The sequence below is a fragment of the Emys orbicularis genome, chromosome 2, assembly GCF_028017835.1.
Source record: "Emys orbicularis isolate rEmyOrb1 chromosome 2, rEmyOrb1.hap1, whole genome shotgun sequence".
Lineage (NCBI taxonomy): Eukaryota > Metazoa > Chordata > Testudines > Emydidae > Emys > Emys orbicularis.
Window position 1 is genome coordinate 183,916,511 of NC_088684.1, and position 14,789 is coordinate 183,931,299.

The 14,789-nt window shown below is 39.5% G+C and overlaps 1 protein-coding gene across 1 annotated transcript in view; it reads left to right on the forward strand.

Annotated features, from left to right (window-relative positions):
• EPB41L4B (erythrocyte membrane protein band 4.1 like 4B) overlaps positions 1 to 13,012 on the forward strand; it is a 263,118-nt gene extending 250,106 nt beyond the window's left edge. The window contains 3 exon segments of the mRNA XM_065399132.1: positions 4,748 to 4,816; positions 8,952 to 9,118; positions 12,943 to 13,012. Of these exon segments, the coding sequence (XP_065255204.1) occupies positions 4,748 to 4,816; positions 8,952 to 9,118; positions 12,943 to 13,012 (306 nt within the window).
• Positions 13,013 to 14,789: the final 1,777 nt, after the last annotated feature.

The following is a 14,789-nucleotide window of genomic DNA, read 5'->3' on the forward strand; positions in this document are numbered from 1 at the left end:
TATGGAGATTTTCAGATTAATCCCCTTGAAGTTTACCAGTCTTCTGTTCAGAATGTGTTGGTTTGCTTTATTTAGGCTCGTTGTCTCATTTAGTAAGAGTTTGCTAAAAGCTAGCAAATTATTAACTCAGTAAACGAAATATTCTAGATGAGGAGGACACGTTTGTCCAAGGTACTTTTGCCATGGTAATGCAGTCATACCTCTCACACTCCAAAAATGTCAGTACGTGAGAAAAGCCATCAGAACATGAGACAATGGTCAAAATGTGGAACACTTGCGTTTTGTCGCACGTCATGCAATAAAAGCCATTTTAACTTGCCAATTAATTATTAAAACTATTTTTAACCAGCTTGCAAAACAGGTTGGCCTCTCACAGGGAGAAAACATCCTGAAGAACAGGTTTTATTATTTAAAGCCATTATAATGTCACCTATGGGGGTGGGGGGAGACAACAAAATCCACCAGCCTTCTTTCTCCTTCCTGCCTCACTCTCAATCCATAATATGGCTCTGAGGAAAAGTCAGGAAGCTACCTGACGCCTTCAGCAATGGGCTCACTGGGGCAAATGGTGACAGTGCCATGTAACTCACCTTGGCTCCACTCTTCTTCCTCTCTCAGTCTCAAAGTAGGCAGCAGATAGTGTCCCTTAGCAGCTCCTTCTTCTGAGAGCAGGCCATATTCAAGGGTTTCCTCCTTTGTTCATTCCCACCAGTTGGCCACCACTGCTAATTGCTGCTGTCTGCAGCACACTTCTAGGCTTGTTGGAAATTCAGAACAGGGGGATCCACATGGGCTCCTAGGCAAAATGTGTGGTTGAGAGGTCTGAATGCAGTTCTACATTAGTTAGCCAATTTCCTCACTAGTATTCCCCATGTTTATTATTATATCTCAACAGCTTAACTGCACCTGGATATAAAAAGAGGCTCTAGGAAATAACTAGCTTTTATATACAGTAGAACCTCAGAGTTATGAACACCAGAGTTACGAACTGACCAGTCAACCACACACCTCATTTTAAACCGGAAGTATGAAATCAAGCAGAAGCAGAGACCAAAAAAAAAAAGAAGCAGCAAATACAGTACAGTACTGTTTAAATGTAAACTACTAAAAAAATAGAGAGAAGCATTTTTCTTCACCATAGTAAAGTTTCGAAGCTGGATTAAGTCAATGTTCAGTTGCAAACTTTTGAAAGAACAACCATAATGGTTTTTTTCAGCGTTATGAACATTTCAGAGTTACAAACAACCTCCATTCCTGAGGTGTTCATAACTCTGAGGTTCTACTGTAGCACTTTTCATCATTAGATCTCAAAGCACTTTACAAAAGAGATCAGTATCATTGCCTGTATCAGTATCATTTTTTTAATCAGGCTATTTGGGGTACCCTGCCTGTGTTCGCAGACCAGAACAACCAAACCAGCTTCAGCCATTGCAAACAAGACAGCATGAGCTCCCTCCTTCTACACCAACTGCGGGAGAATTCTTAGGTGTATTCCTAGCAAGGCACAGTCTGGGTCAACGGGTATATGTTGCTACTCATGTAAAACTCCTCAGAAGAAAAACAAATGAGGGAGACAAAAGGATTGGACTGTGGTAGAGTGGGCAGAATGGCTTCGCTTTCTGGCTCCTAAGTGCTGCACAGGTATGAGTTTTTCTCACATGCCTTAGTTGTTCTGAGTTGAGTTAAACCTGATTGATGCCTGGAAGTGGTGTCTGGGGACCTACGAAACCTTTTAATTTTGTTTTCTGGAATTCTCTGTCCTCAGATTAAATAAACACAACTCCGGAAAAGGGAAAATTGGGTTTGAAACTAAACCAGATTAATTGATTTTAGCTGTGTATTGACACAAAATCTGGGCCTCCGGCATGTACAGATTTAGTGGCTGACTTTAGAAGATTTTTTTTCTACATCACTATGTATCTCTGTGTGTAATCAAGATGAACTTTTCAACTTTTCTTCTGGTCAGTACTCTCAATAGGCTCTTGAATAACTGTCAAGGCTAATTCCCCACTCTGGCACTTCGAATGCAGAAGGTGGGGGCCTGCAAGGATTCTAAAAATTAATACTGGCCACTCCAGGCTTGTATTAAACTCCCAAGGTTACAGTTTTTCTCTGATCTTGGATTGGAAGATGCTGCCACTACCCAAGTGCATAACCCCTTTGAGAGCCCAGGGAGGCACACTTGGGAATTCCTTTCTGTGGGGTACCCTCAAGCCCTTTCACACACACACACACCCCGGGGAAGAGCTGAGAAAGGGGGGCGGGAAGGAAATCAGCTGATGCCATCAGCTAATTAAACAACATGTGCACAAACCTCTCAAGACCCCAAAATCCAATTCTGTTCTTAAGAAAGGTAAATTTTATTAATAAAAAAAAAAAATACATCTGGGAACTCAGGCTATTGCTAGATTTTAAAAGAGCAACTACAAGGATTGAGCACCAAGAGTAGCTTTCTTGTGGTCCAGCTTAAAGGTTACAAGCAAAAGCACCTGGGGTTAGCACAGAGGAATCCACAAGCCATAAAGAAATAAAAGGAATAAACCTAATCGTATCTTCGTAGACATTTCCAGATCTACTTACATGTCTGGGGTTTTAAATAAGTAGTTTCTAGGTATGATACTGATGATTTTTTCATACCTGGCCCAAGCTTCTTACAGCATAGCTCTGCCCTGTCTGCCTCTCCCTGGGAGAACAACAACAGACAGACAAAAGGGGGGAGTCTTGTTTCAATTTTAAAAAGTTCTAGCCTTCCCATTGGTTCTTTTGGCCAGGTGCCCACTCACTTCCTTTTACCTACGTACAGCAGTGAGACTTTTTAACCCTTTACAGGTAGAGCAATTAGAAAACAGCTACTAAGAGGGATTTTATAGCTACTGGCTGGCTGGGTGCCCATAAAAGGGAGCTATCCCCCTCCCCTTCATTTATCACAATAATGTTTGCATCATTCTTCACCTTCATTTTCAGTAACTAAACTTTGTTCTCTTAATGAGACCAATCCACAAAATTAGAGAGATTTGGGTGCTGCATATCAAGGTGAAGTCAGATATGAGTGACTGATTTTAGATTTGTATAATACACTTTGACTTTGGCTACAGTACTGTGTTATAATACAGTGCTCTGTAGCTTATTCTCAAACACTGAAAGGTAAACACTTCATTAATCTAAAATGACAAAATTGACTTCTGGGTTTGTGTTGTCTCAAAAAGACACAGCCACTTCAGAATCATTCATGTTATACTGGCAGATTTGGGTATCAGTGTAACATGACAGACTCACTAAGCAATACAATTTGTATATTGTATTGTAATGAGTGTCAGTAATTGCACATAGTAACTCAAAATCAAATTCACTGATGGAATGTAGATACATCAATATTTATGAAAAATCTGAAATGTTCCTCTTCCTTGATATCTCTACACAGATATCTTCATGGTTTAAGGGAATTGTTTTCTAGTGCAGTGACCTATTCAAATACCTCTACAAGATTATTTCCAGTCATCTACATTCAGTTAAACAGGTGTTTACACACTTGAATGTTTTTGTCCTTGTGTGAATGTTGGGCCACAGCTGGATATGAATTTTGAATGGCATGTTTACAAACCAAATGTATTTCTGGAGTTTTGTTTACAAAACAAATGATAATATGCATTTTCTTTATTACTTTTGACCTCATAATTTCAGATGTTCCTTTCTCAGGCAACTGGGTCGGCACTTGAATGCATTCCTTGTTTATTAGCAGATACTTCAAACATAATGCACTAATTCTATGATAAGGCATGCATAATAAACATACATTAACAAGTTTTTCCATTAAAGTGATAAATACATTTTTCAGTATATAATAAATTTCCCCCAAGCGGAAATATGAAGTGCAGTTTGAAATCAATACTTCTAGTTGATGAATACTTTTTACTTTGTCCTCTTCCTGAATGGATTAATGACATTTCTGCATTCTAGATAGGAGGGTAATGAGATGCATACCACCTATAATCAGTTTTGCCATTGACTTAAATGAGACCAGGATTTTGCACTGAAAATTCTCAGTACAGACACAACCTATGGCATAATGGTCTCTAATAGTATTTTCAACACTCCTTTATTAATACCTCCTGAGATGTAGCTTGATCCTTAGAACACCATTGGAATGGGTAAGGTTGAAGTTCTTAACATTACCGGAGACCGTGATTACCAATCAATTGCCCACAGCGATTTTTTTGTGCTTTCTTCTTGTCCTATCTTCTGACATTCCATTTCCAGCACTGTGCTATCTATAAATAACTAAAAATATAGATGTGTAAAATCCATAAAGCACAAGTTCTTTAGCTGAAGTTCCTGAACCCAGCTAACACCGTGTAAGGATTCCTATCACTGAGCTTTGTATTACCAGTTAGAAAATGTATGGTGGTCACTAGATCAAGCCAAATAATTGTATGTCATGACTAGTTAAAGAGCTGAAGAGATATTGTATGCAGTCAGTTCAGAATATGCTTATTTAAGAGCTATTTCACATTACATTTAATTACATGGATAAAATAATTCAGTCAGGTCTTATCCTTTGAATATTCCTCACTAACTTACATATGTGTTTTGAGGTGGTCTTCTTCTGAGCTGGTTTATTTGAATGCTGCTGAACCATTCGAGTTTGTCAGATGTTGCTATACTTGCAGTGCTTTGCTGCTTTTTTTTTGGTTTTGTTTTTCATTTTTATGCTCTGAAAGTAACATCTTTTTCTTTATCTTTTTTAAAGATAAAGACATTCCCTGCTGATACATCTAATCCTTTTTTCGATCCTTTTACAACAGTACCACAGTTTTCTGTAAGTAGAACATGCAACTGAAAAACTGTGTATTTAACACAACACTTGCAACTCCAGATTATTTTTTAAACAATGTCAGAAATTTTGCCTTTAACAATTCTAATAAAGATACTTTCCAAATATGGCTTAGACTGCAAATCAATCAAATATGGCCATGACTTGTATCTATAAACTTGCCTGCATTGGTGTGTTGGAGATTACTAGAAGCAGAAATAAGGATTAAAGGTGAAACACTTCAGGGCAGCAGGTCACAAAATACAGCTGCACTCCCACAGTTCTACTGTAGAGGGCATGAGTGAGGCTGCACAGACTGAATAAACTGAAAGGGCAGGGACTGGTGTGGGGCTAGCCACTAAATCCAGCTGAATTGGCCTTCGTCCCCTTTACAAAACCTGACTTTGTATTCTAGGGGACCTAATTTTCAGGAAAATTGTATTCTGAAGTGAATCGAGGAGTTACAATTAATATAAAACAATTGTATGATGATGACTACAGTTGCATGCTGCTATAAACGTCCATGTTAATTAACAACCTAGAGCTGAATCTTGGAATCCTTAGTTCTTATTTGGGCAAATCTCCCATTAAACCTCCTTGGAAATGTTGCTTGAGAAAGAAGTGAGTTGGGGGCTTTGGGATTTGTCCCTTTGCACAAGGCATACTGCACAGTACCACATAAACAGGACTAATAACTGTATAACAAGGTAAAAATTAGCCTGACAGACCTAATAGTACCATACCCGGAATGCCCAACCTTAGAGTAGCAGTGTCAGTATGATAGGTAGAAGAAATAAGACATTTAAACAATTGGGGGACTTGTTAAAATTAATATTAGAACTCGAAACAACTAGATATTGTGCCTGGGACTCTGACTGAAACTCTCTGCATGTCCTTCCCAACATGGGACGTGGCTTAGCAGCCACAGAGTAGAAACCTTCTCATATTAGAATTACACTTCACAATCACTAGTGTGACATTCCTAAATTAAACTCATAAAATAAAGTTGTTCAGACATAAACCTTAACTTCTGTCCTGAGCCCCAAATCTGTTTTCTCTCTCATGTGGTTATATATGAGATATGGAACCTTATTCCCAACTGGGACAGCTACAGTATCTGTCTGCATTTAATGAGTTATTAAAGAAAGAGGTTAAGGCTTGATCATGATCCCCATTACCTTAGGACAATTTCTACTTCTTTTTTGGGGGCGGGGGTCATGTGACTATTTTTTAAACCAGATTTTAGAGAAATTGAAAAATTCATCCTAATCTGCTTCATATCTATTTTTTGCTCTAATCAAAAATATCCCAACAAATGTATCGAAACCTTTCAAGCCCATCAAAGTAGAATTATTGAAAAAGTCATCCAGGCTAGATGATGCCCACTTTAATAAAAATAGCAAGAAAGCTTCCACCTTTATATCCCGGATTAAAAAATGTGTTGAGTTACGCAGAGAAATCTGTGCAGAATAATATCCCCACTAGTTCCCCTGTAAAAAATGTCAATTACACTGAAATTTTGGTAGGTTTCATTGAAAACCAAACTGAAAAATGTTGGCTTTGTAATGAAAACTTGAAAAATTCCAATGAAAGCTGAAAATCTTTAATAAAAATTTCCATTTAGCTAAAAAGCTATTTTGCCATGGAAAAGTTAATGGAAAATTTTTGACCAGCTCTACTAATTAGGCTTTGTTGGGTGAGACAAGAGGGAGGGATGTTCAGCATATAAATAAGTTCTAACTAACCTATCCACAATTCATCTTTTCCTCTTCAGAGTATTGGTTCACTGAAAAAAAACACAATGCAACATCACAAATATCTAAAATTACATTTCAACCCATGCAGCCCATGGTATTTGTTTTGTCATAGAATTATGCATTGTGGGAAATCCTTAGTGAACCAGGAAGTACCAAGAGGATTGCAGGGAAGGGAACAACTCATTTCTATTCTATGCAGTTATCCCTGTCCCACAACCCGAATAATGGGGATCATTCAACAAAGAAATATTGGCTTCAAGTCAATTGGTTTTCAGTTCACTTTAACACACCAGTTGTGCTAGGTGTCACCCCATGTTTGGCCTCAACAAAACAACACAAACAAATGCATTAGGGCAAAATTTCCAGAACAGAGCCAGATCTAACTCTGAATGTACTCTAGTCACGCACAGCATTATGCAGCTGCAAATGTTTGTGGTTCATTTTCCTTTCCCTTGCTTTTCCTTTCCCTTGCTTTCTTTTCATGTTATGAACAACCTGCAACGTTGTTGGTTTTTTGTTGTTGTTGTTGGTATGTTTTGTTTTTTGTTTCTTTGAAAATGCTTATTAGAACCCAAAATGTCTATTTTTTTATTTCATAGAAAAACAAAAAATATTAATAAACAGTAAGCTTTGGAGACTATTTTCTGGTTTTATAATTCTGCAGTTTATAAAGAGCTAAACTGATTATTTTTATTGGGGGGGAATTAAATCTCATTAAATTTTATCTGAGTTGACTGGTGTAAATCATAAATCTGTTGACTTAACGGAGCTACTTCGATTCACACCAGCTGAAGATCTGGCCCAATATACTGTATAAACATAAGTATATAAATATATACTCTAGAGAAAAACAGTACCACATACACATCTAAAATAACCATTAAAAATGGGGCAGATCCTAAACTGGTGTCAGTTGTCCTAGCTCCATTGGCTTCAATTGGATTATGACAATTTATTCCCGCTGAAGAATTGTGCCATGGTGCCAGTATTTCATGATGTAAAGCCTGATCTGACAGTCCTTGTGAGACAAAATGCTGCATGAGGATTGCAAAATTTGTTTGTGTCTGGACTGTGACATTGAGCTTTAAAAGGGAAATGCCAGAGAAGTTTGGCGGCTTACCTTTGTTAATGATTAGGACTATAACTTGTCAGGATTGGGAGGGGGGGTTGTTTGCTTGTTGTTTTTTTGTGTCAGTTTGGTTTTATTTTACCATTTTTCATTTTACTGGTTTCATAGAATGACTGGAAAGGCTCATGCTTAGTATGTTCATCTGGAATGTACTCCATGCTTTCAGTTAAAAGATAGGCTGTGAAATGTAAAAAAGACACTACTGCAGCTTCTTCCTGGATCACCCATTGATTTAACCAGCAGATTATATCCCAGTACATAAGTTTCTACATTCAGTATTTGTTAATCATAAGTAGCTCACATAATTTGAAAAGTGATTTAAAAAGACAAATAGTCCAATAGTTGGATAACAATTCTCTGCCTCACTGTTGTGCTGACTTTCCTTCCTACTGTTGTGAAGACTGAATCAAGCTTGAAAGAACAGGTTGTCAAGAAAAAAACTCAGCTGATAATAGTATGAACATGTCCTGACTATTTTGAAGCACTGAAAAATTGCAGCTACTGTACATTCCTATCAACTCAGTAACACACCAGCAGACACAAGCTGTTCCCTGTTTGTCATTAAATGGTCCTGTGCAAACAGTGGGTCAGTGTAATTTTTTTCAGGAATGCAGCACAGTGTCACATGACAGGATGTCCCAGCCTTTGATGTTGCAGGATTTGTGACGCTATAGCATCAGATGTGCAGTCTGGAGAGAGAGTCTGGAGTTTGTTGTGTTTCTGTACATTTTATACCACATTGTCTGTTGCTAGTTGCCACTGGGTATTTCTTTTAGGGTCTGCTCCACTACATAGAACTCTTAGACCCAGACTCATGCACACCCAACTTTAATAAAATGCACAGTTGTCAAGGAACCTACGAGTTCATTTTGACAGGGCTCTATTCAAGAGGACATTCTGGTCAGCTCCCCATATTGGGTTTAAACCAAATAAAATAGTGATAAACAGCACTTTTATAGGTATGGGTCCATATTTAGTGTGGCATGTATCATGAACTGAGTTCAGTCTCACACAGTGGACTTTATAGTCAGACTTGTCATCAGTGCACAACCGTTGAATCTCTGTCCAAAGAAGTGGTGTCTGTTTCATTATATATGAGGGTTGCTTCCTGGTTCCTAAAAGGCCACTGGGCAACTATAGGGCAATCTCTCATTTTCCCTCTTTATTAGAGGAAAGTTGCTGATAACGAGTGTTTGAGAGAATGTGGGCATAAAAAGTCAAAACTAACTTATCCTTTTCATTATTTTCTTCTTAGGCAGAATTTATAGACAGCAAATTAGTGTGCTGTGCTGTGCAGTCATCACCTAAGATGTTACCACCAGTATCTCCTTCACCTGCAATGAGGTCCTTGGCAGAGACAGTCCCAACCCCGACAGTGCAGACGATATATTCATCACACAAACCTATTTCTCTGGCAGACAGGTATTGAGCAATTCATAGCAATACTATGGGTCTCTCTCTAGGTTCCCAAGAGTTTGATTTCTTTTATTCTATCATAAATGTAACGGGAAAGAACCCGCTGAGCCTGTCATCCTAAACTATGATTTTCACCAATGTGTAAAGTCAGCTGCCATTTGGTACTTACCTCAGGACAAATGGAAAGCATAAGAAACTTTCTCTGAATTGAAAGCCACTCCTAACTGGTGATGCAGCCAGCAGTTGCCCTCCTCTGAAGGCCAAACATACCACCTCCATAACCACTGGCCTGGAGAGAAATGGGTGTGCCGTTTTTTCTGAGACAAATCACTTCCCCTGAACTACTGGTTTGTTTTTAACAACTGCTGTCACAATCTGTTTTTCTAAATTCAGTTCTAACCGGGAAGGGCTGAGAAATAGATACTCTTTCCGATGAATACCAGGCACTGATTTTTCAGAGTAGTGTCAGGTTGCAATGTTCTTCTTGTAGCATGAAATAGCAAAAAAGCATGTTCCAGCTTCCCACAGAAAACCTCCTCTTTTTCAATTCTTCCATCTTACAATTGTTTCTAATGGTAATCTTTCCTCTCTAGAGACTGCTGAGTGCTGAATTAACCAAACTGCCTATTTAAAGGGGGTAACTCTATAATTAGATCCATCTGACACCCCAAAAGCAAAGATCAGGCTTTCATTTCCAGACCCAAAGCACTGTACCAGATGGAACTGAGAAACAGAAGTTTTAAGATGGGAATATAATACACTAGACTTTCACCTCCAGATTGAAATTTTGATTTACAACGGGTCACCAGTAAATGTGCTGCTTGTTTTCAATCTAATTTCAATTGGACATTTATTCATATTGCTAGACCACCTAAAAATGTACAGTTATGGGCACTCTTTGTTCAGAAAAGTCCTAACAGTTGTAGACCAGACATAATACCTAGGGTGTGATCCAGCTCCCATTTAAGTCAATTGAAAGACTCCCATTGACTTCAGTAGGAACTGAATCGTGTCCTTACATAGCACTTTAGATCTTCAAACTGCTTTATAAACATAAACTCGTTAATCCTCAAAGCACCACAGTAAGGTATATATATTTTCCCCACTTCACAGGTAGAGAAACTGAGCCACAAAAACTGTGACTATCCGAGAGCCTCAGCGGTTGTGACTCGCCCCCCAAACCAGCTGTCAGAGCTGGGATTAGAGTTTAGGAGTTGCAGATTGCAAATCAATAAGACCATGCCTTGTTGAGGTATTGCACTTTGTAGGAATACTGGCATAGCTGTGCTGGATTCTTATAGTGTCCGCCTGTCTGCACTACACTTAGTACTAGGGGCCAGTGCTAGCATTCTTTTCTTTTCATAAAAATGAACTAAATCCACACATTATAATTTGCACAAAATGCTTAATCTAAAAAAGAAAAATCCTAACTACTGGGTCTTTCTCCTGCACTGCTAACCATCTTTACTTCCCAGCGTGCACTTGTGCCTCTTCATAGACTGTTGTTAAGGTTTGCCCTTTTAGAAAATGTATAAATAAATCTACTCATGTGCTGTTAGTGTCTCTAAAGCTGCTAGCAGTTAACAATGAAAGAATATGACAGATGCGTCAGACTTAGGGCAGGGCTGCTCAGTAGGTGCAAGCAGCCCATGCAATATCTTTTGGGTAGCCCACAAAATATTCAGCAAATGGGTGAGAGAGATTCTGAAGCATTCTTTCCTGAGCAAAGGTTTTGAAAATACTAGCCATTTGGTGAAATCAGGTCCATTCCAAAGGCCCCCCCCCCCCCAAAAAATGACCAGGGGCAGTTTTGCACCAGTTATACATAAACCTGGCACATTCTGAAGAGTAAACTCTGAAGACATTCCCTCTTTTCTTCTGTCCCCCTCTGCCTGCTTCATTCCCCTCCCTCTGTCTTTCCCTGCATAGTGTTCTCCCCCACACACACACTTCCTTCTCTTCTCCTTTCCAGCAATCCCCCCTAGTTCTCAAATAGGGGTGCTGGCAGACCCAGAGAATGCGCTGTATTTGGTATGTGTCATGGCAGCAGCCCCACAAGAGCGCTCCACACCCTCAGACCCAGCTACCCCAAAGAGCTCTGGGGAGCAGATCCCCTCACATACCCCTATGATTCCTATACTAGGTCCCTGTAGTGGGTCAACCCTCGGCCTGGGCTCGGCCATTGTCTCTTTGAGTCTCTTGCCCCTGGGTCGCCTACGGAAGCCCCTACTCCTGGGTGAGCTCTCTGTTCCCAGCAGGAGTTCAGCTTACTCCAGGGCCCATTCTGAGTCCAATTACTTCTAGTCCCTGGTGACACTCCTTGGGTCCCACCACAGGTCACTGGCTGGGAGCAGCCCTCCTGGGCCCTTTGCCTGTATCAGGCTTGTAGTGTCCACAATCAAGGGTGAGAGAGGAAAGGAAAGGCTAGTCACTGCCTCAGGCTGGGCTTCCCTTGCTCCTGGAGCTCACTAGCAGTCCCTGGCAGCCTCTCCTCCTGGGTAAACTTCCCCCCTTCTCTATGGAAAGTTTCACCTTTTTAAGCTCCCCTTCTTCAGCTGGAGCATGTTCTGCAGGTGCGTCTAACTGATGCTGCTTGAGTGCAGGAATACTTGTTAATCTTTTATGTCAGCGGGATGGGGGCATGTGCCGTCACAGTCCCCACCATGGTCTGCCAGAAATGTTGAGAACCAGGAGACTTGGTGGGTCATCAGAGGAGGTGGTAACAAAGCTCTCTCCCTCCTTGGCCATAGTTAAGGGGCTGCAGTAACCATAACCTACATGGGCATTAGCCCACTCAAACACTAGGATCAGCAGCGGACTGAGGGAATAGACAGGGAGGGGTGTGGCTCATCTGAAGATGCAGAGCAGCAGGAGACTGGGGGAAAAGTCTGAGCCCACTCAAGGACCAAAAGTGGCAGAAGTCTACAGCCACTTCACTATACCAGCCACCTGAAGAGCAGCCGCAGATCCAGTCTTCCTTCTCCCCAGGTTTGGCTGAGCAGGAGTAGCAGTGGTAGCATTCCATCTCCCAGTGCTTACCCCACCAACAGTAGATGTCCACTTGAGATGGGGGCATGGTCCAGTCAGGTGGCTGTAGGCATGGGGATGGGGGGTTGGGTAGCCTCCTCTTCCTCCCTTTCCCTGTGTAAAGAGGTATGCTTAGCTGCTTCACAGCTGCTCCTTCCTGCTCAGTTCCTCTTCCTGGACCAGAATGCTTTATGGAGATGTCTACTCCTTGTGCTTCATAGCCAATGTGTGACGACATCACAGCAACATCATTCCATGATCCCAGGCAAGATCTCTAGCACTTAATCCAGCTCTGCTTCCCATTCACTTGCGTGCACAGTAAATAATGCTGTAGGCTATGCAGTGAAAAGAAACCTCCTCTAGGACCAAACCACACAGAGAACTGAAAGGCAGTCTGGGCCCTGAGGAGCAGATTGCTGCAATACAAGTCTTTTTACATGGTTTTTACATCAATTAACAAGACACTGAGCTTCTAATCTTGCTTTCATTGAAGTCAATGGGAACTTTATCAGTGACTTTGTGGGGAGGAGTAAGCCCTAAAATGTCTCATGCTTTTTTCCCCCTTAGTTCTCTAAGGTGCCACAAGTACTCCTGTTATTTTTCCCCCTTAGTTGCTTTTCTTTACTACTCAAAATGTCAAACGATTTTCACTTCTGACTCAACCATCTATTTTCAGCATTTTGACTGAATCAAACTGAACCTTTCTCCTTCCCTTGGTACTTTAAAAATGTTAATTATTTTTAATTGAAATATGTGGCATTTTGTTGTTCCCATAATTGGCTGTTTGTGCATTAATTACACAGTGCTGAGACTCTGAGGCGTGAACTCGAGAGAGAGAAGATGATGAAAAGACTGTTGATGACAGAATTATGAAATTCTCACTTCGTCACATGGAGACTGGATCGGGGCCTTTCATGTGCCTTCTGTCTGTTTACATTCCTCCACTTCTGTGTACTCAACATAATGCTTCATGAAAATGTGTTATGTTCCCAGCTCCCTCAGATTCATCACAGTTGGTTAAAATTAAGTCTCGGCTTGACTTTAACTTGGAGGAGTTCCTTTATTCATTTGCTGCTGGGAAATAAACCTTCAGTCCTTTATTTATCATGAGTATTAGGATTTTCTACTATTATAAAATGAATTTTAGGTTTGGTTTTGGTAAATCTAAGGTAAAAATGATCAGCAAGGAACATACTGATTTCTACTGAGAAACACTGTTCTGTATATATGTTAATAACTGCACAGAGATTAATGTTATGCAGAATATTTTGATAGTAACATAGAAAATGTCATTTTGTATAACTGAAAATTGCACCGAGTTACTGCTGTTTGTTAAAGAATCATTTTTAAAAGCAGAAAAATGATTATATCTTATCCCTACGACTCTTTGTCTCTGCTGAAAAATAAATGGCTATCTTATCAAATTCCTAACTTAATCTTTACTCAGATATATGTAGATATATCCGTGCTGCCTAAAATCATGTCATCTTGACAATAAAATAAATCATATTGTATTCCTGGTAAAGAAAAACTTCAGTGGTTCAAAGTTGTTTGCTATTGACACCCTTATCATTAAACCAAAAACATTGAATCATAAATCAATTTTAACTAAGACTCTGATCCTACAAATACTTGCATGCATGTATACATGCAGGGTTACATCAAGCAACTGAGTGGTTCCATTGAAATTAATGGGACTACTCCCTTACTTAATGATAAGCATGTAAGTATTTGCAGGATTAGAGCCTTAAACAATTGGTTTATGGTATTAAGGTCATATAATAACAATATAGATCATATTTCCTATAAAACTTTCCTATAGTTTCCCTTTTTTAGTAGTGCAGAATAGTAAACTATTTAAAAAGCTGACCACAATTGATCATCAGCTACAACATGCGATTTTGAACAGAAACCTTGTATGTGTTTTATATGGCCCAAGATCTATATTTTTCTGTTACCCTGTACAGTAGATTCTCCTGTTTTTAGTATTGTTAAAATCAAAAGATACCCTTAATTTGATACCAATGACCATAGATTTATCTAAATTTAACCAGCCTGTTGGCTTTAAAGGTAGGAAGTGCGTATAGTAAGATTCAATTTTCATCAGCGTTAGTTATGGTCATTTAATATGAAAAATCTTGAGTGCCTTTTAGGACTCTTGATTGCAACTTGGAGACAGAAAATTACTTGTCTATTTTATATTCATTGGAGCAGGAAATGAACAGAAGGCTCTTCAATTAAAGTCGGATAACTTTGAACCTTTTTCTATAGCTATAAAATGAAACTAAAGTAAGTGGCATAAGTGTCAGGAAGAAATCTGTGATGCACCTATAATGAAATGGCTTAACATACAGAATAGGCTCATGGATCTGTACAAGTGCCCAGATGTCTGGCTTGTCTGTTTCTGAGTTATTGATAGACTTTGCTGCATAATCAAAATCCAACTGGTACACTGTATAGCAGACTTCTAGTTATGATATCAACAGATTTGGTGGCACACTTTTTGTACATCCATTTCCATCAATCTGAGGTTATTTTTTTAAAAATGGGAATATTAACTCCCTCTGAAGAAATGACAGAGGCAAAGAATGCTCCAGGTATAAAAGACTATGCCTTCATTCTGCCACTAATCTTTTCCTCACTTCCTTCA